General features: G+C 44.0%; 1 protein-coding gene across 4 annotated transcripts; it reads left to right on the forward strand.

The window, feature by feature from the left end:
- Window positions 1–61: 61 nt before the first annotated feature.
- On the forward strand, window positions 62–23,574 carry LOC130600267 (T-box-containing protein TBX6L). 4 transcript variants are annotated; one of them, XM_057411390.1, is made up of 13 exons: window positions 62–517; window positions 1,186–1,306; window positions 1,906–2,045; window positions 3,269–3,459; window positions 12,640–12,966; window positions 17,298–17,442; window positions 18,410–18,512; window positions 18,961–19,125; window positions 19,440–19,586; window positions 20,096–20,166; window positions 21,320–21,411; window positions 22,190–22,382; window positions 23,021–23,574. In XM_057411390.1, the coding sequence occupies exons 5-13, from the start codon at window positions 12,951–12,953 to the stop codon at window positions 23,445–23,447; spliced, it is 1,359 nt and encodes a 452-aa protein (XP_057267373.1). In that variant the 5' UTR covers window positions 62–517; window positions 1,186–1,306; window positions 1,906–2,045; window positions 3,269–3,459; window positions 12,640–12,950; the 3' UTR covers window positions 23,448–23,574. The 4 variants fall into 4 exon arrangements, with proteins under 4 accessions (XP_057267373.1, XP_057267375.1, XP_057267372.1 ...); XM_057411392.1 differs by lacking the exon at window positions 62–517 and having other exon boundaries at window positions 977–1,306; window positions 21,320–21,408; XM_057411389.1 differs by lacking the exon at window positions 62–517 and having other exon boundaries at window positions 978–1,306.
- The last annotated feature ends 1,327 nt before the right edge of the window (window positions 23,575–24,901 follow it).

Consider the following 24,901-nt stretch of genomic DNA (forward strand, 5'->3'; position numbering starts at 1 on the left):
CAAAGAAAGGTTGAAGTATCTCTGCTGGTCAGCCCAGATTAAATCTGTGGGAAACTGAGTGACTATGAAGAATAGGCTTGGGTACGATAGGGTGTACAAATAAAATGACAATGTAATGTGAGGTTTTGACAACAAATCAATCAGAAAAAGCAGGAACAGACCATAGTTTTAAAGTCGTGCTGTGTTAATTTGAGAGCAGTACTAAGGAAATCAAAATTCACCAATTAACTCTCCCTGAAGTGATGATGGCTAGGACATGTAGATGAACTTTAGGGAGCAACTGGTGTTACCCACCTAAGTTCCAGGAAGAGAGATCATAAAATGAAGTTCTGTTTGGCGATACCCGCCTTACAATGGGGCAGGGTATTAGCAATACCATTTTCTTTAACACCTTTTCTTCCCCATCCTCACTGGTTGATACTGTTCCAGCAAGGAAATCCTGGTGGTTTGCAGAATAGTAGCAGCAGAACTCATGATAGTTACTGAATATGATGGACTAGAAGCTGGTTCAGTTTTGGTGACTTCTGTATCTGGGCTTTGTAAATATTCACTTCCCACACCTCTTTCCTAATAACACCATTGATCTATTGGTCAAAAGAACTGAATTGTGCATCAGAACTTTCCCACTAGCTGGTAAGTTTTTTAATTACCCTTTATCTTCCATTTTCTGTTCCCATAAAATGGAAGCTACATGTCCAAGCTCCCACCCCACCCCAAATGGCCACTGAATTTGAAGCAGAGATTTTTATATATCGGAAATCGTTTATCATTTTACCTTCTGATCAATTTTAGTTAAAACCATGGATTTTTTTCATTCTGAGTGAATGAATAATAATAACCTCTCAGAACAGATTCCATAGTTGAGTTGAACAAGAGCAATACAGAAAGTCACCTGAGTTTTTGTCATGATGAATAACACAGAGATTCCCTTGAGCAGAATTCTGGAGAAGACTGACTTCTCAGTTAAGTGTAGAATATGCTTAGTTTTTTTTGGAGAACCCTTGGCTCTGATTGCTGAGAAACTGGGATAATTCAGTGCAGCAAAAAAAAAGTCTTTTTTTCTAATCAGGACTTACTTGTATTTTTCAGTTTTTACCTATTCCCTAGTTGAAATTTCCTGTGTCTTGTAACCATTTAACAATATGTTACTAACCATCCATTATGTCCTGCTTTATTCTCTTTTAGATGAAAGAGCCATGTAAAAAGAGAATTCACCAACCCCTGTGACTGAATTTGAGCGATAATGTCAATGGAATTAACACATTGCCATTGTTGAATAGTCTCCTGTGGCTATATAAACATCAAGGTAACACATTTCCAAAGCAGAAGACATTACTGCTGTGGTACTGCTGTTCTGTTGTTTTGAGAGTATTTCCTTACTGATGTAGATTTCCTACTGATGTAGATCTGCCATTTTGCCTGGTGGAGGATGATGTTGGGAGAAAAAAAAAAAAAAAGGTTGTTTTTTTTGCTGAATTCATATTTGCTAAAGAAAATCTATTACATTGTTTGGCTAAACATGGAATGAGAGCCCAAGTACGCTAAGGTTTATTTAAGATGGCCTCATACTGGCAAATACGTTTAAATGACATCTCTCTTGAGGACCTAATTCCATTTCTGAAGAAGACCTTCTGGAAAAGCTGGGACAGAACTGCCTTCAGGAAACCCAGGGTTCTTCAGCCTGAGCAGAGTTAACTCCAGAATAATTGCCTCCCATACTAGCTTCAGCCATTAGCATAACTTTCATCTCTGAGAACAGAAATAGACTGAGGCTTAAATACCTTCAGTATGTTGCTGAGTACAATGTTAGTAAGCTGCAAGTTTCAGTTTTAACTTCGAGGCTGGCAAACAAGTTGTGAGACCAGGCTAGTCAGAAAACTTTTAACTCTGGTAATTCCATTCTAGGCTCATTGTCACCGTCTCACCTAATGCAGGAGACAAGTAGCTGATGTGGATGTTGCATAGGAACTATAATTTCTTGTGTCACAAAACCACTGACAATGGCTGCATTACAGAAGCCAGAGCTGGTCAGTTAGGACATGCAGGTAACAGTAATGATTTTGTTTATTATGAGCTTCCTTCTCCTGGTTGCAAATGGGAAAAGAACCTGTATTTCTGCAAGTATATTTTCATTTGTCTTCAGGCAAGAAAAAACTCAGGCAGTAAAGTGCTTAACCAGAACAGAACCTGATGAGTTCCCTTCCTAAATACCCCATTATGTGAATTTCGCTTCTCTCCAGTCACCTTTAATCAACTGGTCAGTGGGTTTGCTGCATTTCTATGAATCAGAGACCATAACACAGGTTTCGAAAGGTGGGAAGTCAATCTAAAGCTTGACCTCACCAGGCAAAGACAGACATATCCCTCTCCAGAATCCATTAGACATACCCACTGCCTCTACCAGACCTGGAAAAAAATGCAGTTTGCAGAGCTGAATTTGGCACTTTCGTGAACATTAGGGCTGAAACAAAAGAGAGGGAGGTATTGTCCATCCCCAGAACAGCCCTGGGTTGGATTCCTCAAAGATGTTTCAGTGTAGGGAATGTTCTGTTTCTGCACTACTCTTGAGTAACAAGAGGTAGAAAAGAAAGTTGTGATGGAAGGAGCGAGGAGCTGCCTATGACAGGAATTGTTAGGACATGGAAGATGACTTGGTGAATTGTGAACACTGTGCATATGTTAAACTAAGTGAGCAGTGTTTGTGTACATTGTAGTCGTTTTCAGTCCCTTGAGAGCTCTTTGAAGCTCTCTGAAAACAGAGAAGATAACAGCTACTAAACAGCTACTAAACTTTGTGCTTTAGAATGCAAGAGAAATTGCTTTTTATCCATGGATCAATCTTTTGTCAGCCCATACACAGTGGCTGATGGCTCTAGTGTATTTTCATTGTCACTAAAAGGCTTTTTTTGGAAAATGAAACCCAGTGGCTCAATAACTTGTCACCTTTCCCATGACTCTTGCCTAGGCCTAGGAGTGGGGAAGAGGAATGCTCTGCCAGGCTCAGCAACATTCAGGTTGCAGTCACACTCACACCTCACTTAGGAGTCTTTTGTGATTTATGATGTGTAGAAATGCAGGATTTTATTTTTGTAGATCCTCAGCTGGGTACAAAAGCTGATGTCAGGCCCCTGAGCCCAGCAAAAAAGATACCAATGGCAAAAGCATGCCCCCCATCTTTCATTTTCTCCCTTCTTTCTTTCTACCCTCATTTTTACAGACACTTTTCCCCCACATACCCATTTCTTTTTTTGATCTTTTGGAAGAACAGAGGATCTCCTGAACCAGTAATAGACAGCTCTTCAGAAGAACAGGAGTTATGGAGCCCTTCTGCATTTCTGCTCTAGGGTTCTTCAGGAAACTTGTCTGCAGATGGCTCACAGTTCTAGTGCCAAAACGGTCCCCAGCCTTGTGACGGCTGCAGCTTTGGCCAACAGCAGGGGACACCAGTGACAGTGGCAGGTAGGAGAAAGTGGTCCATCTTCTGAGTCACCTAATATGCTCATAATTTTATCACCTCAGACTGTAGTAAAGTAGTTGCATATATGCTATGAGATCTAAGCATTTAGCAGGTAATCTTGTGGGGAAAATCTAGCATGATTGCTCTAGTTTATTTCCTGTTATTAGACTAGCTCTCCATCATCAAGATGCTGAACAAAAGGCAGGCATAACCACTACTAAGGGTTATTGAGGTTCAAACTTGAGCATGAAAGATTCTTTCTTTTCATGTTTCACTTGATTTCCACTCTGACTCCTTTTGGGATGAGTGTTTCAGCTCTGGAGCAAACTTGGGCAGCTTTGAAATGTATTGATGGACTGGTTAAGCAAATAATCTTAGAGGAGCAGCAGAGCTACTGTTTCAAGAAACAAATGAGGATGAAGAGAGTGGGTAGAGGGGAAAACTGTGTGCTGTGTTCATGTCCAGCATGTTCCATTGGCAGCTGCACTTTTTTGCTTCTCCTGGAAGCACTAGGTAAGTTCTAGTACCAACCCTGAAGTAACAACGCTCAGTTCTGCTCTCCCCTGCTGTGCAGACACGTTCCCTCCTTGCAGCTATAGCTTCAGGCCTGGACCTTTACTCTACCTCCCCAGTGCTGATGAACATCATATCTTAGACAATGCCCACTACAAGCGAGAAACTGTTGCAAAGGCTCATCCCCTTTTCCCCAGACACTTCATCCAGATTCTCCAGCTCTTAGGAGTCACTGAAGAGAGAAACAGTCTCCTTACAGATAATTAAGATCACCAATAAAGCTCTGAAGCAGTATGATCATTTAAGAGGAGCCTGGACATTTTCCTCTTTTTGAATCTGTATTGAATGTGTAGTGCTGTAATCCACAGTGTATAAGTAAGCCCTGGTTACATTGCCCTGGGAAGCAGTCTGTTCATATGCCCGTAGAACATACATTTTTCTTTGTGGTCCTAGAATTCATTTAGTATCTGTTTGAAGAATCATAGGAATAAGAGATAAGCAGGTATCTCAGACCCTTCTTTGCTGCTCATGTGAAGGCAAGATTGTTCTCTGCAATACCACTGGTTTGTGCAGAAATCATTTAAAAGTCTAATACAATAAGGGTTTTGCCTGTTACTTCTGTGAACTGTCTGCCATTGCACAGCTGGTACTTTTTTTTTCTGGATTCTCAAATTGCTTCTATCTCATTTTCATCCCTACTAATGAAGATAATTATATCCTTTTGTAGCATATTAATTCCTCTGTCATGTGTATGTTTACACCCTGCAGACATGTTCATTTCTTCTTTGTGCACAGAACCATCAGTCAAGAAAGCTTTATTTAACAACTCTTCTAATCTTTTCTGATGTTCAATTCATCCAGTCTCCCTCCAGTTCCCCAGTAGCTTTGATAATGAGGTGATAAGAATTACATGTAGTTTTACCAGTTTGTTTTATAGCAGGCTAACAAAGAAGCCCTGCCACTTTCCTGCTTAACTATATGCTATTTTTCCATATGCATCCTGTGGTTATATTTGGCTGCTTTTGTTTCCTTGTTGAAAACAAAAGCATCACACTTACTGCAGAAAATCATCTGAACTATCTCTGTATTGTGCCCTCTTTAGTATTGCCATGGTTTTTTATAGGTGGATATGGCTGAACGTTACTGTTTTCAAAAGAAAAGATTAAATTATTCTCATAAACCTAGAGGTGGGGGCAAGGAACCACAGAAGTCAGCAATTGAACAACTCCTTGGCAATAAGATGTGAGGGGAGGAAAAGGAGTAGTTCCATCCTGGAGAGGAAATAAAAGACAAGTCAGAAAGACAGAATGGGGGACCATGAATGGGTTTAGATTTCAGATTTTTGCCTCAGGTTTCTGATAATCTGAACCAGTCCTCCCAAAGTGCTGTCATAGCTTCTTTACCCTGTCCTGGAGAGCACAAGTGCTCTTTACATCTGGTAGGCAGGCTCCCTCTGGTCCATGAGCAGTTACTTGAAAATGAAGTACAATACTAGCAACTTCTCTAAAGCCGTAAGTGCCTACAGGGATGCAAGCAGGTTTGATGGCATTGTCTGGTCCTCCTGACTGCTTGTGTTGTCTTTGGCCCCAGATAATTTTGCACTTTGTGCACAAATACCAAGCCAGGTTCCATGTGGTGCTGACCAGCATGGATGCGTGCACCTTACCCTGGAGCACTGTAGCTGCCTTTACATTTCTAGAAGAGATTTTTGTGGCCATGACAGCCTATCACAATTCCAAGGTGACCGTTTAAGTTAATTTAAATTAGAATACATACACAATTAGTGTAATTGATTATTTTTCTTACTTTAGACATAATAAAACCCCCTAGAATTTTGCTACAGCTTTGTCCAGTAGAAGCCTTTGAAACCTCAGATCATTGTAGTGGGATATTCCCCAGAGTACGGTGAGTATTCTCAACCTTTATTCTTTTGAGATTGCTTCAGGTTAGCTCTTGATCACCCAGAATTCATATGTCAGGAACATTGTGAAGAGGCAGGAAAATTAAATGCTGAATTGTCCTGTCATAAGCAGTCCTTAACAAGTATATGTGAAATATATCTAAAGACTTTCTTGATCTTAGCTTGCTGCCTGTTTTTCTCTCCTAATAAATCTTTAACCCAGTCTCCCAATTTCAGCCCAACTGGGCAGAAGTACAGAAGTCACACAGATGAGTTAGGTCCTATGGGTTTCCTGAAAATGCTCTGTCTGAGGGAATGGCTGCAATGTGAGTTAAGATAATAGTAGACAACAGAGAATCCAAACAGGAAATCTCCTTTTTAAATGCCTTAATTGTGAGAAAAGCGTCAGTGAGAGCTCAGGATGGGCCACAGGTGTATGTTGTAGTAAATGCACAAGTGTGAGGGTTCCTTGTGCCCTGTGATAATCTGGCTGGGTTAGTTTTTTTACTTTGTATTAAGAGGAAGAAACTGAGCAGCACCAAGCAGTGAAGCAAGATCTCAGTGAGGAGTGCTGTGAGCTCCCTGGTGGTGAGTCCAGGCCTGCATTGCACGTAGACTTAACTCTCACCGAATCCTACCCCAGCAGTAGCTCCCTGCAGAAGCTTAAACCATTAACTACAGGATTAGAGGGTGGCAAAAGCAGTGACTTCATTATTGATAACCATCGAAGCTGTGCTCAGAAGGAATGCTTGCTCTCAGATGTGACTTGGATTTCCTCCTGCACACTCCCCTGCACCCTTAGCAGAATTTAAATATCTCTGTTGAATTTACACTGTATTGTTGTTTGTATCTGCGTTTGGTTGGCAGGCATAGCTTAGGTTGTAAAGTACCAGTCATTTAAAACAGTTTTGCCATCACAAAAGCAAGACTGTGTTTTTAAGAATGGTACCTATTCTGTGAATGACCACTAGGTGAGAGAGGAGAAGAAATCAAAGTCTTTTGTGCCTAAGTAGATGAAATCCAGTATTTTAAGTATAATGCAGTCATTGCATACCTCTGTTGTCCTCAGTCCCTGTGGAACTGCCTGTATAACTGTTCAGATACCTCGAAACTGTGTGTCCTCCCTTGGTTTCTTAAGGAGTTGCAACTGATTTATTTAAATTATTCAAGTGCTTGATGTTCTTAACAACTTAGAAGCATTTGTCCACTGTAGTAGGGCTAATTTTTAATTTATTTTTCTAAACACATCTATCCAAAATGATGGTGGGCTTTTATATTCACAGCAGGGAGCATTGTGAGGTTTAAATATCCCTTTAATCACTAAGGATGTAATAAAAACAAGAAGAGTTCTTTGAGCTGCAGAGTGTTACCCAGGGAAAAATCTACTCTTGAGCTTACAAATGTGGGTTGAAGAGACAAACTGGGCAATAAAATCCACAACTATGGACCAAACCGGCTAAAAGTTGGTCTGTAGCTGCCCATCAGGAGTTGAGACTTGGAGGGGGGAAAAGGCCATTCAGCACCTCTACAGCCATAAGAGCCAGGCCATAAACATTTCACTGGGTAGGGGGAGGGAGCCGTGGGTCTGTGATCCTGCCTGGAGCTTGTACCCTGGCCTGTGACTGCAACAAAGAATGAGTATGAGTAATTTGCCTGTATAAGAAGAATGGGGAGGTAAAAAATCTGGGCAGATTAGGGATTACAGGGAAAAGTGGTGGCTGTGACTGATGATGTCAGTTCACGTACATTTGCATATGAGTGTATGCACATGTGTATAAATATCGAAGTACTTCTGTATGGATGTTAAAGCAGAGCTATTTGCTGCCTGTTTTCTAAGGCAGGTCCTTTATGGCTCCTGCTGGAGAACGGTGGGTTCTGGCAGGGTTGCTGTCTCCCCAGGTGCGGGGAGGAAGAGAGCCTTCCCCGTGCAGGAGAGGAAAGGCAGAGCTTACTTACACGGTGCTGCTTGGTGGCCCTTTCCTGTGCTGTGTGGCTCTTGCTACTGTAAAGTCCTTTCAGTATGTATTTTTTGTGGATTTGAGTGGGACGGTGCTGAGCCCTGTCTGGGAAACACAATGAGCTGACAGGAAAGCAGTGCACCTAACATCAGGAGTCTGTGAAAACTTGAAAGAGCTCTAGACAGAAATATTTTGCATTTGACTCTGGACTGTGGCCTTTGAGGCCAAACTCAGTCTTTAGTGTTAAGTGGCTGCTAAGTATTTCCCTTCTTGTCCTAATGCTAACTGACTGCTGGGAGAAGGGTGCATATTCCAGCAGGGCTGCGGGAAGGCGGATATGATAAAGGGGAAGACAGAAGAGCGTCCTCTTTAGTTCAGGAGCACGGCTTTGTGGCCAGATACTTCAATCCACAAGAGGAAAAGCCTTGTGTTAAACTCATAATGTACAACTTTCCATTTACATGAGCCACTTTCACACATTCCCTTCCAGAACAGACCCCTCGCTGCCAAAATGCAGCTCCTTGGAGTGGGCAGAGGCATGTGGCTGGTCCCCACAGCACAGTGTGCCTGGGTCCAGGGATCCTGTGGTGAATTAGCATTGAGCTGCTACCAAGAGGCCCTCTCCAACCGTTTTGTTTTGCCAAATGTGATTTTTGCTTTTTGAGAGCACAGGGCAGATTTGAGGGTGATACAATTTGGGGCTCAGCATGGGGTTTTCATCCCTACTGAGGTCTGCCTTCTGCGTGTTCCCAGGGTAGGAACATCTGCACGGCAGTGCACATGGAACATGCCTGAAGACACCAGACAACTTTTCCCAGATTAAAAGCTATCAAATCCAGCCATAAAGAGAAGGGAAAAGGTGCCATTTCCCACCATCAGAAGAAAATGCTGTGTTGTGTGAGCTGCTGTAAGGAACTGGGTAGGAACTGTTCCTTATGCAATCGCATGATGGGAAATTGCATGTACTACTGCTTCTTCAGAGGATCTCAAAACACTCTGTAGGCTTTTATCATTCCTGTAGTCACCCATAGAGACTTACTCATAAAGCTGCTCAAATTCAGGCTGTGCCCATGCTGCCAGAGCTTAGCTACTCCACTCCCTTGGTCAGCTCCATGCTGTCTGAGGAGCTGCACTTTGATTTCCTTTTCTTCTGTGTGAGATGTTGGTCACTTACAAGCAGTCACATGCTTCAAGGCTGACATGGGCCTAGGAGCAATAGTTTCATCAGGCCTTTTCTCTGGAAAACATGGCTTTTCCCCATGGCCTTGTGTGTGTAATCAGGCCCCATTTACTCTGCAGCAAGCTGACACTGTATTTAAGGGGCAGGTTGGTGGATTCTGCAGCCTTATGGAGAGTTTGAGGTTGCTTCATGTTTTTAAGTATGAAAGTAAGTAGCTATAGTGTAGGGCTATCGACTTTGTTTTGGTCTGTTAATGACATGCTGTCTTTCCACATTTTCAGTATTTGTCATGTTGCAGATGGCAGAGTATCCTTCATAAAGAGTTGCTAGGATGCTCTGGGACCGTGGCCTATGTGTGCCAGGTGGGAATCTGCTAAATGAGTTACTTTTAAATGGCAGTAAGCCTATCCTCATGTTTGGAGGGGAGTTTATCTTCAGTGCAGTTTGCACTTCTCCACATTACTTTCTCTTCCTTTTGCAAACTCAGGTGAACAACACTGCTTCACTTAATTATAGTTTTATTAAAGCTGACACAGAAATGCTTCCTCACAACCCTGTGCTCAGAGGGAAGCTGCAGGGGCTGGATTACTGGCTACTGCACCAAGTGCTGGTATACATGAGCAATAATCCAAGACTGTTTCTTTCCAAAGACTATTCTTGCATTTCAGCAGTCTCCCAATAGCTTCATGCCTCACACCTGAGCTTGCTCTCAGGCAGAATGTCCTGGAATTGTCCTGGAATTTCTGCTGGACAGAGATGGTGGGGCATCTTGCGCAGCCGCTTGCAGACTCAGATCCTGAGCCTCCTGCAAGCTGACGCGTTATCTGTTCTGGGTCTGAGAGCCCCAGACACCAGCCAGAGATGGTGAGATCATCACCCAGAGCTAGGAGGATATGCACAGATCAGTACCCTATAGGGTCCCGTTGAGTGTTAAGGGTTAAAGCTTCCCTTAAGGTGAGAAAAGTGCCAGAAAACATTTGCCTTACTACAAAACCCAGAGGGGAATATTTCTTTCCAATCACCTCCTCAAAGAGATGCAAAGCAAAACTTCGTGGCCTCTGCTTTTGTCATCGCACATCCCCTCCCTTCTGCGCTGCCCTACTTCATCCCTTTCAGCACAGGGGGAGAGCCTACAGTTAGAGCTAGGCACAGCAGGATTTTTACCTGCTGCTGTAAATGAGCTTGGAGCAGACCTGTGTATGTCACTGACTTACACATGTCAGATCCACTATCTCTCCCATCCCTTTCCACACCCCCAGCCTCCAATTTGCCAGTGAATTGTTAGACACCAGCACATTCACCTCTGGCTTCCCGGCAAACTGCCTGAGGGCACTCCATGGACAGAGTAATGTGCTAAATTCCCCCTTTGCTAGTGATTAATTTAGTGATTAATTTCCTGGGGATTGCTCCTGTTAGCCACGCTTTCCAGTAGTAGTAACAAATTCACTTTTTTTTTTTGTCCCCACTTTTAAAACCTTTCCAGTGCAACTGGAATGGCTGGGAGAAAGCTAGTTGTTAACTGGTCATGGGTAATTAATGACTCCACCTTCCCCATCAATCAGCTGGGGAAAGCCAAAAGGATTTGAGTACTTGTAGCAAATGTGTGTTCTCTAGACATGCTGATAGGCAGTGTGCAAATGAAGTGGCAGCAGGAGACCATCTCATACCTCTTCCTGGAAGAAGCAGTATGTCATGATACACATCCCACGCTCTTGTCAGGTGGAGAGTCTGAAATTGCCAGTGCTGCTGCTGTTGTGCAGTTTCTAACTGTGTGGGATGTTGATCCATCGCTGCTAGCGTGAATCTGACCCAATTTTTGTTCTATTTTTTCTTCTCAGATTCTGATCATGGTTGTCTTTTTGACATTCTGAAATTAAAATACTAGCATTAGAGAAGCAGGACATGGTGGGGGGCAGATTTGATGCTGGCTTTCCCTTTGTGACAGAGCAGAAAAGCATTTCTGCATCCTGTTTTGTTTTTGTTTGGTAGTAGCAGTGCAAGTACAAGCAGAGGAGATTTGACCTTTATACTGTGTTCAGCTCACCTTTTCCTTTCCTATTTACATTTCCACAATGTAATAAATTATCTCCAGTTGAGCTATAAGTTGATGTTCTTCCAACACATGATAGTTCTCTCCTCAGTGGTACTGAGGCTCCTTAGCTCTGGATGACCCTAAGTTAGCTGAAAGAGAAGAGCCTGTGGTCTTCTGTATTACCCAGTAGTTTTAAAGGGATGTCGGGGAGGGTGGATGTGGTTCTTCACAGGTGCCAGGAGCCGATGGACCATCTCCTGCTATAAAATCCTCCTCAGGACTTCTGAAAATCTCTAACCTATTTTTTTTTTACGTGTTCTTCCTTGTCATCCTAAGCACTGGCTTTTCCCTCTCTGCTTGTACTGGGATGCCTGGAATTCAGCATACTGCTGAAAGAGAGCCAGTCCCTCTTCTGATTGAACTCCTTTGTTCTCTTTGCACGTCCTTGCATTGCCTGCACCAAAAGGCAGTAAAAACAGAACGAAAGGGATGTTGTTTGGGTATAGGATCTGACTAAATAAATTCAGAGTATGTTTTACATGTCACTGGCAAAAAATGTTTATTGGAAGCAAAACTAGAGGGAATCAGCTGCAGCTTTACAGCAAGCTCCTAAATTTGCTGTGCAGGATCCAACACTGGCCCATTGAGACTGATATCCTGCTTTTGACTGCCAGCTTTTGAACATCACCCACCTGTAAATGTTAGTATAGCCATTTCTGTATGTGAATGCATAGAACATGGTCTTAACCCAGGTGTAGTGGCTGTTTTGTGCCCTGAAGCAGGAGACTTGATTGCTGTCTCTTAGCACTTGTAAGCACTTATAAGTACAAAAGCTAATGGTCACACTTACAGAATAAACTAATTAAGGGAAAACGTTCAAGTCCTTCAGTTTCTGCTCAGCCTTCCTTCAGTAAGAGCAACACCTTGAACAAGGCCTAAAACCAGTGCCTGGCCCACTGTGAGACTTTCGAATCGTGCATTAGCCCTGAAAGGTGCCAGCCGGAGGAGTTGGGTGCCAGGAAAATGATACTCTAGCAGGGCTGAGCTGAGAAGTTACTGCATATAGAGCAGCCTCAGTCCTGAGCTTCAGAACAGATGTGGTGCAGTGCCCTGCTGTAGGAAAACAGTGCAGTAGGAAAATCAACCGTGCAGTCAGGGGCTGTGAATGCAGACTGGGTAGGTAAGTAATGTTGTATCATCAAACGTGTTTGTGTTAGTGGAGAAGGCATCTGTTGGTGAGTGAAGGCGTTGCTGCAGCATCCTAGTTGTGAGAGCAAACTTTACCACAGACTTAATCACCCACTTGGGAAGGAACAAGCTCAATACAGTCCTGATTCTGATACCAGAAATCAAGAGTTATTCTGTGCTTTGGCAATGAAATTTATATTAAATCCATGGACTAGCCAGAAGGAATTTTTTTCCTGCTTGCTGCTTAAGGGATAGATTTTTTTTCATTTTGTAGGTAAGTCTTCAACTGATGGTTTTGGTCTTGTCTCTATTTGTTTAAAAGTGCGTTAGCAGTAAATCAAAGTGCATTTCCCCTGTAGGGTTTCCTGTATGTCAAAGCCATGTTAATTCTCTTTGATTTTCTTCCCTTAGCCCCAGCCATTGCTGCAGATCCTTCCTCTCTTTGTCCCTTTGGACATCAAAGGATCGCAAGGGGACAGCCCTGGCCAGAAGCTCCTCCCTGCTCATTAGCCTCCATAAAACAGGAACTCACCTTGGCTAGCTGTGCTTGGAGTCCCATCCTCATCCTGGTCACTCTTGACACTGGATCTCAGAAGGAAGGGCTTTTGCTTATTTCAGGAAGTCAGACCTGCTTTTGAACTGGACTATTTTGGCACCCCTTGTAAGAACTTTGCTGTCTCTCCTGGCCGTGCAAGCTCCTAGACTCCACAGTACATGGCAAAATGCAAGCTTTACCAGGTAAGTAAAGGACTCCCTCCTTTTTCTTATTATGTGGAAAGGTCCTAGACTTACGCCAAGTGTGCACAGTCATTTTAGAGAGAGAACAAGTGCTCCTGAAGCAATACCAGCATTTATAGTAGTGTGTGTGGCTGGAGAGGATTTATAAAATGGGTGGTTTTGGTAGGAATGGATGAGAAATTGTGGGTTTGAGAGTTATTTGTGAGCTTTGAAAGACCTTTCAGAAGGTAGGGAAGGTTTACTCACAGTTGTGCCCAAAACTCAGTTGTCTGTGTCACAGTGATTGTTCACTGAAGGTTAGAGGTGTTACCTGTATGTTGTCTGCAAAGTACTTTGAGTTCCTTCAAGTTGAAGGCCACAGAAGGTTTGGAAATACTTGTTATAGTGCAAGTAATGGTTCTGATGCAAACTATTTGCTTTTTCTTTTGTTTTTTCTCTGCGCTTTGAAAGCAGGCATACCCCCCCTCTGCCAGGTTCATGCCCAAACACAGGATTTTCCCGATTTCCTTAGGGTTTTCTTTATGTTTTTCTTCGTCAGTCCATTTCATAACATGCTGTTAACCTCTTCTGTGTGTGGCATGATCAGACTGGATGCAGTAACGGATAGGCATTGGAAAACCTAGATTGTATGCGTATGTTAGAGTTGGCTGGCTGTTCCCAACTTCATTTCTCTACATCTGCAAGATATTGTGTCAGTCCTAAGCAAAACGCATCAGATAATTTCCATCGTTACTGTTGTTTTGGGTTTTTATAAAGCAGTCCACACTGTGTTGATCCGATTCCTAATGATTCCTGCCACTTCAAAAGAATTTTGAGTTGAAAAGCAAATAAGCAACAACGAAAAATATAAACTGTATTATGGTATTTTACCCTGTTAAAGATTGCAACTATCGCAGAAGTCTCCTCATTTTCTTACTGAGTTGTTTCTGGTGTAAGACCCCATAAGGCAGAAATATTCAAGGTGATGACTGGGTGCATTTGAGAGGCGAAACTATTGTATTCGTAGAAGCACCATACTTTGGTTACTGCCAAAATGCTTTCTGAGAAATGAGGTTCCCTCCAGAGGGTTGGGGTGTCTTTATTTATAAGATGAGAGAACATGGCGTGTTTTTTTGGTTGTTGGCGAGATTAGTTTCTCAGCTAGCTTTATATATTGATGTGCAGTTCTTCCCTGTGGACACTGCATAGCTGTCAGTGACTTCCTCACTCAGAAGATAACAGCAACAAATGTAATAATAACTGGTTTTAGTGAAGGTAAGCAGCATACCTTTTGCCTTGTTGGAGTTTTCCCACTATTGCAAACCCCAACCCATATAGTTTTGGTAGGCTGCAACAAATTTTCTGATGTAACATTGTCCCAGTTATTGACAATTAACTGAGGGGCTGCTTTAGGTGAGTGGATTATACTCCAGCATCTCCTATCCAAAGATCTTATTCCCCCTGCAAGCATTACCAAATTGTCTCTCATTTCTTTTTCTTTTCACCTCCAAGACAGGAAAGAGATATGCACAGCCTAGATGCAGAAACTGAAGGACAAGCTGCTCATATTTGCATAAGGACTTAAAATTAAGCATGGAAGACATTAAAGATCACTTAATTTTCAGTGTCTTTGTTACAGCAGCAGTCTTCTTTTTCAACCTCATCTTGGCATAAGGAATATGTTTTAAAGTGTGCCACATGCAGTGACACCACAATTATAATAATAATGCTTTTAAAATAGATCTGAAATTCTTGCAAAATATTTAAATCTCTTTCAAATAGTACTTAAAATAAAAGCTGAGTTACAGAGAAGAGGAAACAATAAAAGTACAGCTTTAACAAGTTCAGTTCAGTGCTTGGACACCCTGCCACAAACCTTTTTTGCTGTAATTCCAACATACAGGCATCATTGTGGGGGAGATGTGTGTGTGAGTCTTGCCATTAGTTACATAGGCACAAAGTAGGAGTGAATTTGAAGTGCCTTGCAAGCCAGCCTCTGGCTGTGCAAAGAAAATCCAGAGTGGATCCTACAAATGGATCTGTCGGTGCAGAATCCTGCTGAAGCCAATTGCACATGAGTGTGTAGCCAGCTGTGTGGATCCATTAGCAAGCTCACACCACTGCTGGGGTCCAGATTCCATGCAAACTGTTAATGTCCTGTTTTTCAGCCTCAGACTGCACACAAAACCTGAAGGGCAGAAGACATTAACTGCATTTCAGGATCTTTGTTGCAGTGTTTATTGTACGCGCAGCTCTTTTGCCCTGCCTGCTGTAGTATTTCACTCATACAGGTGAATTGTGGATTCATTCTGGTAAAAAAAAAAACAGATTATAACATCTGCCTTTTGATTTTTTATTCAGTATTGAACTCCTTTCACTTCAATTCCCCTTGAGTTCATCGAAAGTCTCCCCTCAATAAGGACTCATTTAATGGCACTGGAATTTGCTTACAAAAACTTAATGCTGCAATTCATCTGGGGAAGGAGCGAGCATCTGTCTAGCTAAGCAAAATCTGTTTGCATGTATCTGTGACTGGATGACTCCTGTGGGAAATCAGCCCAATTTTATTGTAACTCCTTTTGATACATGTGCTGCATTGAGCTACTGAATGCATCGTCTCATGGCAGCTTTCATGTCTTTGCAAGAGGATATGGGGGAAGCTTTAGTAAGAAGATGTTAACAAGCTAATCTTGGTGAGCAAACTAGGTGTCACTTCTTAGCCAGTTCATTAATGTTGGATCAAAGCAGAAAAAAGGGTAGAGGATATATTTTTTTAAATGCCTAAAGACCTTTACAAACTGACAAAATTACATTTAAATGGTTTTGTTGGTTTTTTTTTTAACTTCTTAAATACTTTTTTTTTACTTCTGAAAGAACCCCTTAGACTCACACTGGGTTGTTTTTGTGGAAAGATACTGCTTCCTGAACAAAAGCTGATTTCTCTGGAAAGAGTTGTCTACTTTTCATGCTTGTTCTTTTGAAGATGTTGCTCAGAAAAGCTGTAACAAGGTGAAAATTCCCTTATTTCTGTTATGTCCTGAATAAGATCTCGTCAGGCTGAGAGGCAGAAAAGTGTCTCTCTTTTACACAAATAGCGGTGCACGGCTTTTAACACCTCACCCAGCATAAGTGGCCTGCTGGCACTGCAGTGAGCACAGCACTGCTGCTCTGAGCGTCCCTGTGTCCAGCAGGCTTATCAGTACGTGGCTGGGACCGCAGGGCAGTGTTTGTGAAGCCCTGCTGGGTATGAAATCAAACCATCAGTGGCTATACCAGGTCATGTTTTCACCTAAAATTAAACCGTGGCAGCAGCAGTCTTGTGTGTGTTACAATACAGTTAAGAATGGCTGTAGGAGGTTTTAGATCCGAACAGCTTTACAGAGGTGGTAGGTGCCACCAGCACCAAAATGTTCCTCCAGAATAGTTTCCCTTCCTCTTTCCAAGGATCATAGTCCTCTGCCTGAAATAGAAAGTGCAGGCATATTGCAGGCAGCACTTCTGAAGTGCCGTGATGTGTTACTGAAGAGGCACCTTCCACCACTGTCACAGGCTCCTCAGTGGTCTCCATCTCCAAGTCCAGCTCAGACCAGCCTTCCTCTTTTCAGAATGTTCCATGGTCTGGCTCTGTCACCTCCCTCTCTCCTTGCCCTCACTTAGATGCCGGTCTCCTGTCTCTCCCTTCTTTGTCCTCTGGAGAGATTTTTCACCTCTGCTACCACCTACCTGTCATTTTCTCCCATTACCCACCGGTACACTTAAAATCTTCAATCCTTTCATCATTCGTTCTGTTCTCTTGGTAAAGTGTTTTGTGGAGCCCTGATCAGGAATGAAAGTGGATTATGGCTGCCTGTCAGTGTGAGTTTTGGAACAAAGTAAAGTCAGGTTGAGTTTGTGCAACACATAAATCTTTACAAAATAATTTATCAGCTAAACCCAAACCTGCTGGAGAAGCCTTTTTGCCTTCTGAGCCTGCTAAATAACAAAAAAGCTTAGATAAAACATAATGGCTTTTCTGTAAGAGGTTCGTTGTGGTGCAGGCTCTCTACTTCTTTGCAGCACCTGGAATCTTCATGGGTAAAATCATGGCATTCAGCTCCCTGAGCTGAACCAGTGTGGTGCACTGCACAGTAGTTTGGGGCTGAGATGTACTGCGGGCAGACAGGAAGAGTGATGGACAAATGCACAGACCCCATCTTACAACAGTGTGTGAAATTCAGGGAGCTGGCACTGGGGGATACTGGGAGGGCTGATGTGGGTGTTGTGTCTCAGGGCCCTGGCCCTGAGCAGAAGCTGTTTCGTGTCATCTTTCCTCCTGCCCATCTGAAGTTACTGTTTTCTCCCTCTCTTGGTAGACATGAAAGTGCCATGTGAGGCCCTTCCTTCCCCCAGCCTGGAGCACTACCCACAGAGCTCCATTGTGGTCACCCTTGAGGACATGGATCTCTGGATGAAGTTTCATCAGATAGGAACTGAGATGATCATCACCAAATCGGGCAGGTGAGGGGAGCAGGACACCTGTCCACACCACAGCTCTGCAGGCTGTTGTCAAAATCTCATGTTTGGAATGGTAGCCCTTTGACTAGTTTTGTAGCTAACCGTGCACATCTCCCTGGCCCTGACAGAGGATTTGTGCTTTCAAGGATGTCATAGAAGTCCAAACTGTGAAGTGCAAAAGGTCCCTGTGTGGCTGATGTGCTGAGAAAACTGTACTCTTATCTCGCCACTTAACACTGATGTTCTTCCTGTCCCTAGACGGTTGCTCAGGATGGTGCCCTGGGCTTCTTTTGCCTCAGTCACAGGCAGCAGGAGTTGGGCAGTAAATACCTGCGTTTGAGGCTGCATTTGCAGACAAGAACATGGTGTAGAATAGTAATGATCTGTGCGTGCAGACTCGTCTGAAATTCAAATGAGTCATGCATTGTGGAGCTTGCAGTGAAAGAATACGAAGTTGTGAGATTGTAATGTAGTATGTCAAAGCTGCTGTGAGCTAAAATAATCCCTTTGGATAGGAAGGTAGGTGTCAAAGCTTTTTTGCAGAGTCAGAAGATGAAAGTGGTGGCAGGGAGTACTGGAACAGAAAGCTAGATGTGCTCTTATATGAGAGCACGTTTTCTACCCATGCTAGAAAATGCTCTAATCTATCCTCCAGGTCTGATAGCTGCAGAAGGCTCGGAACTAGGTGCAAATTCCCAATATTTTCTTTTAAGTTTCCCACTGTTGTGTTATAGGAATCAGAAGAACAAAAGCAGCGACAGTGTCAGGCCTTCAGTGACTGCTGCCCTGTTAGTGCCTATTCTACCTAAACCCATAGGACTAGATAGAAAAATGTTCAGTAGGTGGCCTGTAGAATTATGGCTACCAGAACTTTGCACAGTAGTGAGTAAACATGACATGCTTCTTGATCATGAGACAGTAGCCACTTTATAGAGAAATCCTTATACTGTTCATTTCATTTCTCCTTCAGACGAATGTTTCCACAATGCAAAATCAAAGTCTCTGGCTTAATCCCTTATGCCAAGTACCTCATGCTGGTAGATTTTGTGCCAATGGACAACTTCAGGTACAAGGTGAGTGCTTTGAATAATAGAATTTATGCTGTCCTTCCATCTTTGTTAGAAGTAGATTAATCTTTATGCTTCACTGGGCAGGCTGATACATAAATTGTCTTTGAACAAAGTGCAGAAGTAATTGGTGGATCTTATCCCTCTCTTGAGTTTGTTTGTCAGTTTTGCTGGGGGAGCAGCTGGAAAGGTAACTGATTTTCACTCTAAGTGGTACAATTTTAATCATGATTAATATCAGACTTCTCTGGCAGCTGCTGGGACAAAGGGAGGAAGAATGAGGCCTAAAATGGGAGCTCTTTTGTTAACAGGATCATAGTTCTTAAAAGAGAATCTGCTACTTGTGCTTCAGAGGAGGCCACTAAAGTGACAGTGAAGCAAAGTTGCTGGGGTTTCCCTGTAATGAAAGTAGGTTTTTGTTTCAAGCTCTAGATTTCTGTTTTTTCCTTCACAGTGGAATAAAGATCAGTGGGAAGTTGCTGGAAAAGCAGAGCCCCAGCTCCCTTGTCGCACCTACGTCCATCCAGATTCCCCAGCTCCTGGCAGCCACTGGATGAAAGAACCTGTCTCCTTCCAAAAACTGAAGCTCACCAACAACACTCTGGATCAACATGGGCACGTAGGTTGTAGCTGGGCTGTGTGTTATGCTGTCTTGGAATTCATTACAGATGGATGTTACAGGGCATAAGTGAGATTTGTGAGAAATTAGATCATGTGGAAATCTAAATATATTCAAGTGCCTTTGTGCCCTCATAACTACCTGTTAGGGAAGGCTTTAGTCTGTACTGTTACTGTGCTGTAAAGGCATGGTAGAGACACTAATCACAGGCAGGCATCCCTGGTTTGAAATGAATGTCTTGGGAGCCCCCACAGAAGACTTTGCGCAGTGTGTTGACAGTGATTGCACATGGAAACTTTCTCCTGTGTCTCCAGATCATCCTGCATTCCATGCACCGTTACAAGCCTCGCTTCCACATTGTGCAGGCAGATGACCTCTTCAGTGTCCGCTGGAGCATCTTCCAGGTCTTCAGCTTCCCTGAGACTGTCTTCACTTCTGTTACTGCCTACCAGAATGAGCAGGTACAGTGTGCAAGTACTGCTTTTGGCCAAGTTGCTAAATACTATCCTTAGAAATCTTGTAGAGGGGAGGTGTCTCTTTCCAAGCTACTCACCCTGGGTGGCTACAATGGACAGTGGGAAGAAACAGGCACATTATGGTTCCTGTGGAAAACATCTATTCTGTGATGAGATGAATCATGCACCTTAATTAAGTATTAAGTGTGCTGTCAGGGAGTAACAGAACTCTAAATGAAATAAAAAGTATGGGCAAAAGTCCAGATACAGATACTCACCCTATACATTTCTCTAGTCAGGTGAATCCCACCCAAATTCCTGCCAGCCTGGCAAAAAGTCATTTGTCTCTGTATCTCAGTTCCTAACAAATAATGGGAGCTGCTGGGAGAGCTCAGGTACTGTGGCAAGGGCCCTCAGACAAGCTCTTGTGACAGATAATGATGTAAAGGTCTTGAAAAACAGTAAATAACCCAACCAGTCACCATGAAACCGAATCTTGTTCCTTTTATTTTAAGATTACAAAGCTCAAGATTGACAACAACCCATTTGCTAAAGGTTTCCGTGAGCATGGGAAGAACACACGAAGGTAAACTGTTTTTTCTTCTTTATAACCGGTCTTCATTCGTGAATTTTACCCAAGACCTTTGAGCAAACTAGATCACCTATCTCTGCAGAGCCTGCTGGGTTGTGCACACTGCGCTTGCCTGTATCTGGGAACGATGTCCTCCTGTGCAGCCTCCTCCCAAGAGACTTAGGGTGTGGGAGAAGATGCAGGATTTCCTACAGAAATGTGGGAGGTGTGACAAATATATGAGACCTGCATTCCCTTGCAAATTGGAGCGAGGCTGGAGTCTGACATGTGAATGGCAGTGATAACAGGAGTCCCCAACAGATCACTAAGTCTGTTTAAGATCAGCTTGATTCTGATATTTGGAGGTCCCTCATCTTTCCATATGTGTGGAAAAGTGTCTCTTCCAACAGGAGCTTTTCTCTGTAAGAGGGAAAATGGGTACCAGTATCAGTGAGATCTTCTGTCTTGTCTGAGGGCAGCCAGTGGATGAGAAAAAAAAAAGCTTAAATGCAACCATAGATTGGCAATAGAGAAGGAAAAAACTGTTTTTTTTCCAAGCAGAAAATGTTACAAAAATATCTTAGGTTCTGGTTTGTATTACTTTATGCCTGAAAAATATCTCATTTCCTGGTGAAAAAGGCCAAAACTGAGTCTTTTTTACTTAAATTTTGAAAATGTCATGGAGTTTTTTCCTCCTCTAATAGGATCATTTCTGACTAAGCTTAGACTCATTTTACAGTTAGGAAAAAGCTGCTTTCAAGCAGAAGACCCACCCTACTTTACGTGTACCTATGTGTATAGCATGTATATCCAGCATCGGACTATACTTCCAAACAGTGCCAAAACCTCTGGTGCTGATTTTCCATGTTGATTGTGCCTTTTGTACAAACATGAAGCAGGGAGCTCCTTCACCAGTGTATCCCCAGAATTCTGCAGGGTGAGGGCTCTCATACACTGATGGCAGGCAGCATGGCTAACCCTGTAATTCCACTATGGTAAGTGTATTCCCTATGGGCCTGTCAGGGTACTTTGCTAGGAGAGGTGTAATACACAGAGTCAGAGAGGTTCATCCCATTTTTGTCTTCCAGGGCTTGTCCAGCATCCCTCACATATTTGTCTAGGCAAACAGCTTTCATACAAGCTACCCCCATGTCTTGTTTCTTTCCAGGGAAGGACGAGCCAAATGCCAGAAGCCTAGTCCAGCCAAGGGCCAGAAGAGGAAGCTACCTGAGGAAAAGGAGTCTGGTGCAGAGGAACGTGGTAATATTGATCACAACAAACCCAGAGAATGATTTCCAGCAGTGCCTGGGCTGCAGGAAGGAAAAGAAATAGCAACATAGCCCCCTCTGTGGGGAGAGTGGCCTGTGTGGAGTCCTCCCTAAAGAGTGCTGTGTATGGCTTTGAGCCTCTGACTCTTATTCTGGGGCTGATCCACAGGAGACTTCTCACAAGTCACTTGTCATTACTGACGACTCATCAGCTCTCTCAGCCTGGCTCTGCTTTGTAACCATGTATGATAGTAGGCTGTGCTTTCATAACATTTCAATAGTGACGTGAGATTGCAGTGTCACCCATCGCTTTCTTGGTTCTCCTCAGTGTGCCAGCAGTGCAGTGCAGTGTTTGTGCAGCTGGGCTGGGATGCAGATGTGGGAACTGATACTGTTAAAAAAAAACCAAAAAACAAAATGAAACCAAAACCCAAAACCAACCAAAGCAAAAACCAACAAACCCCAACTTGACTGTTTGTTAGTTTGCTTTTAGGCTTGATCGTTCCTTGCTCTAGTTCACAGTGCTGCTTGCAGTAGCATAACCAAGGAGAGAGGACAGAGCAGGACTGAATACAGTGTAAGGAAAGAAGGAAGCTGGAAAGTGCTAGGACAATCACTTTAAGACAGTATGACTGCAGAAGAGGAATTAGTGCATTTTCTTCCACCATCCTGCGATCAGTGCAGCTGCCAGTAAACCACTGTGAGCTCTGGCTTTCTCTTCCCCCTTCTCATTTTTTTTTCCATTCTTTCTTTTCCCCGCTGTGAGTCAGATTTTGAGAAAGATGAGAATGTAGATGTGAAGGAAGAGAGTAACCCCGTGGTGGTCAGCAGTGGATACCCCTTCTGGGTTTCAGAGCAGAACAGCAGCCATGCCTTTCCTGCAGCATCCCCAGTGCCCGCTGACCAGAGGGAGGGTCTGGCCAGAGAGCAGCAAGTGCCTACGCCATCCTACCAGACATATCGGTGAGTCCCACCTCCTGGTGCTCATGTCCAAAGCCTCACTTCAACTGATGGGATTCCTCCTTTTCTACTGAGTATTCCCTAAGAAAAACACCCAGTGGGAGTGGGGAAGCATGTCTTTCTGTTGGGCAGCATACCTGGGTGATAGGTGCTTAATTAGCATGGAGATAGCTCCACAACAGAGCCTTTTTGTGTTACTTCAAACCCACTGATTCTGGGCATACTCATGTCTTTGTAATGCGTTTTATTTCCTTGTCCTGAAATGCTCTCCCAGCCAGCTCTGTACTGCAGAGCTTGCCTGTCCTTTGGAGGAAGTGTGTTGGAGGAGTGGCAGGACTCCAGTGATTTTTCCCTCCTCCTTATTGTTGCAAATTCAGGCATGAGCTATAGTGAGCCCAGACTAGAACTGAGCCAGAACTCACCTACTCTGGGCTTACCTCCTCTGGCATTAAGGTTTTCTGTGTAAGTGACATCAAGGCTTGGACTAAAATCCATACCACCAGTGAGATGAAGCAGTAAGCAAGGGGAAAAAGGCGTGCTAAAATCTTGCCCTGCCTTTCCCCAGGGGATCTGTGTGGGTTTTCAGTGGTTTCCCACTGCGGTAGGTTTGACTCAGTCTTCTCTCTGCCCTTGGGGCTCAGGTTCCATGAAGCTGGGGACAGCCAGCAGCTTCCCACCCGCGATGCCACAACCTTGAACGACTTCCGGGCAAGGTGCCATGCCTTGGATCTCTCCACAGTGCCTGAGCACGACTCCAAACAGCTCCCAGAGGGCTTCACCAACCTGCCTCCTCTCCCCCCGCCTCTGCCTCCTCCCCAGGACTACACAGGAGTGGTGAACATGGCTCTAGACTCTGTCGGGAAACCCGGGGCCCGAGCACCCATGTACAGTCCCTATGGCACCGAGCAAGGCCTTGGCCAGTGGATGGTGCCTTCCCACAGCCAGTACAGGGCAATGAGCTACTCGGCCTTCTCCACAGAGTACAATACACAGGGGGCTCCGGGACATGCCCATGGGACCATGGCAGAGTGGAGCCAGTACCCTCTGTTCCCCTATGCCTGCTGGTGAACTGGGAGGACCCTTCCCAATAAAAAACTGAAAGAAAACTGTAAATGAGATCAGACCTGCTCTGGGGTGTTGACCTTTTGAAGCCTTGCATACACAAGGCAAAGAGGTATTGCTGCAAGCAGTAGCGTGGGACTTCCTTGTTGCCTTGCTCAACAACCCTTGCTATGTTTCACAAGCAACAGCTAAACTGATGGCTGCCTGGCCATGGCACTGTGGGTCTGGCTGAATAAATGTGTTCTGCAATATTGGGGTGTTTTTCAGCAGGAGTAGGAAACTGCAGGAGCTCCAGAGCAATATTTAAAGAGCTGATGAGCTCTCAGACCCAGCCTGTTTGCATCTCACATTTGGCTGTTTCCAAAATCTCTTCCTCCCATGACTTATATGCAAGGAGAGAGAGGCTGAAGAGTTTCAGTAAACTGTCCAGGTGGCCAAAAAGCTGTAGAGAATTATTGCAGAGATGAACAAAAGAAGCAATCCTGGTGTCCCCTTGAGCAGTTTCCTCACTTAGTATAGTCAAACTAAAGTTAGAGTCTTGCCTTTCTTCCAGCAGCATACGAGAGTAAAATGCACAGCAGCACCTGTGTGTCTGGAGTGCAGCAGTGGCTCGTGCAGGCAGGGAAGAGTTTGTCCTGTTCAGGAGAAGCAGCAGCAAGGCTGTGTGTTGTGTCTGCATGTCCCCTGTGCCCTCTTCTGTCACCCCTAGATTCGAGGTTAGTGAAACACTTTTCTTTCTGCTGGTGGTGGAGGGAGGTTGTTCAGAGTGTGGGGGGCTGCTCTGGGGGGTTACAAAGGCCTGTGCTGGTCAGGAACAGGGCCACAAACAGCACTGCTGGCTGTGCCTCTCAATCTCTTCCTTTCAAGGGAAAGGATATCTTTCACTGTGACCTTTTCATCCTTCTTCCACCCCCTGCAGCCCCACGAGAATATAATTTATAGTTGTTGTTATTGTGCTACACTCTGAGCAAGCTCTGTCAACAGGCAGTTCTCACCAGCCTGGCATTGCTCATCAGGAATATACTTCAATTAATACCCTGTAGGCACTGAGCTACATGCTGCATTGCTGGTCAGCAGTCATCTTTCACTGTCTGGAGGGTTGTAGGGATCTGCTTCCAGGTTCAGTTGTTAGAGGCGTTTCAGCTCCCTCATCTCTGTGGCCCCATCGTGGGGAGGAGCTGTTCTGCCACTGAGCAGCCTGTATGCTGCCTTGCAAAGAGGATTTATTTTCATCTTCATATTAGAAGGGGGGAGCATCCCTCTTTGCCCAAGTGGCAGAATGGCCCTGGCAATGGGGTCTTGTTTGAGACGGGCTCTTTGCCTCTCAGGGAGAATAGACACGTTCCTAGGTGTTATTTAGGGGATGTTTTCTTGTAACACTTTAAATAAACTGCTGTGTGGCCTGTAGCCATCAGTAGGCAGTGAGGTGTGTCATTTATCCTGTATGCCAGATGGGTTTC

This window comes from Pezoporus wallicus, unplaced genomic scaffold (genome assembly GCF_028554395.1).
Source record: "Pezoporus wallicus isolate ANWC-B61680 ecotype Strahan unplaced genomic scaffold, APGP_CSIRO_Pwel_v1 contig_6401, whole genome shotgun sequence".
Taxonomy (NCBI): Eukaryota; Metazoa; Chordata; class Aves; order Psittaciformes; family Psittacidae; genus Pezoporus; species Pezoporus wallicus.

Excerpts from the sequence above, each read along its gene's own strand:
- LOC130600267 (XM_057411390.1), top strand. Across the intron at positions 17,443-18,409 it reads ATCATCACCAAATCGGGCAG|ACGAATGTTTCCACAATGCA; the intron begins GTGAGGGGAGCA and ends TTTCTCCTTCAG. Across the intron at positions 22,383-23,020 it reads CCATCCTACCAGACATATCG|GTTCCATGAAGCTGGGGACA; the intron begins GTGAGTCCCACC and ends CTTGGGGCTCAG.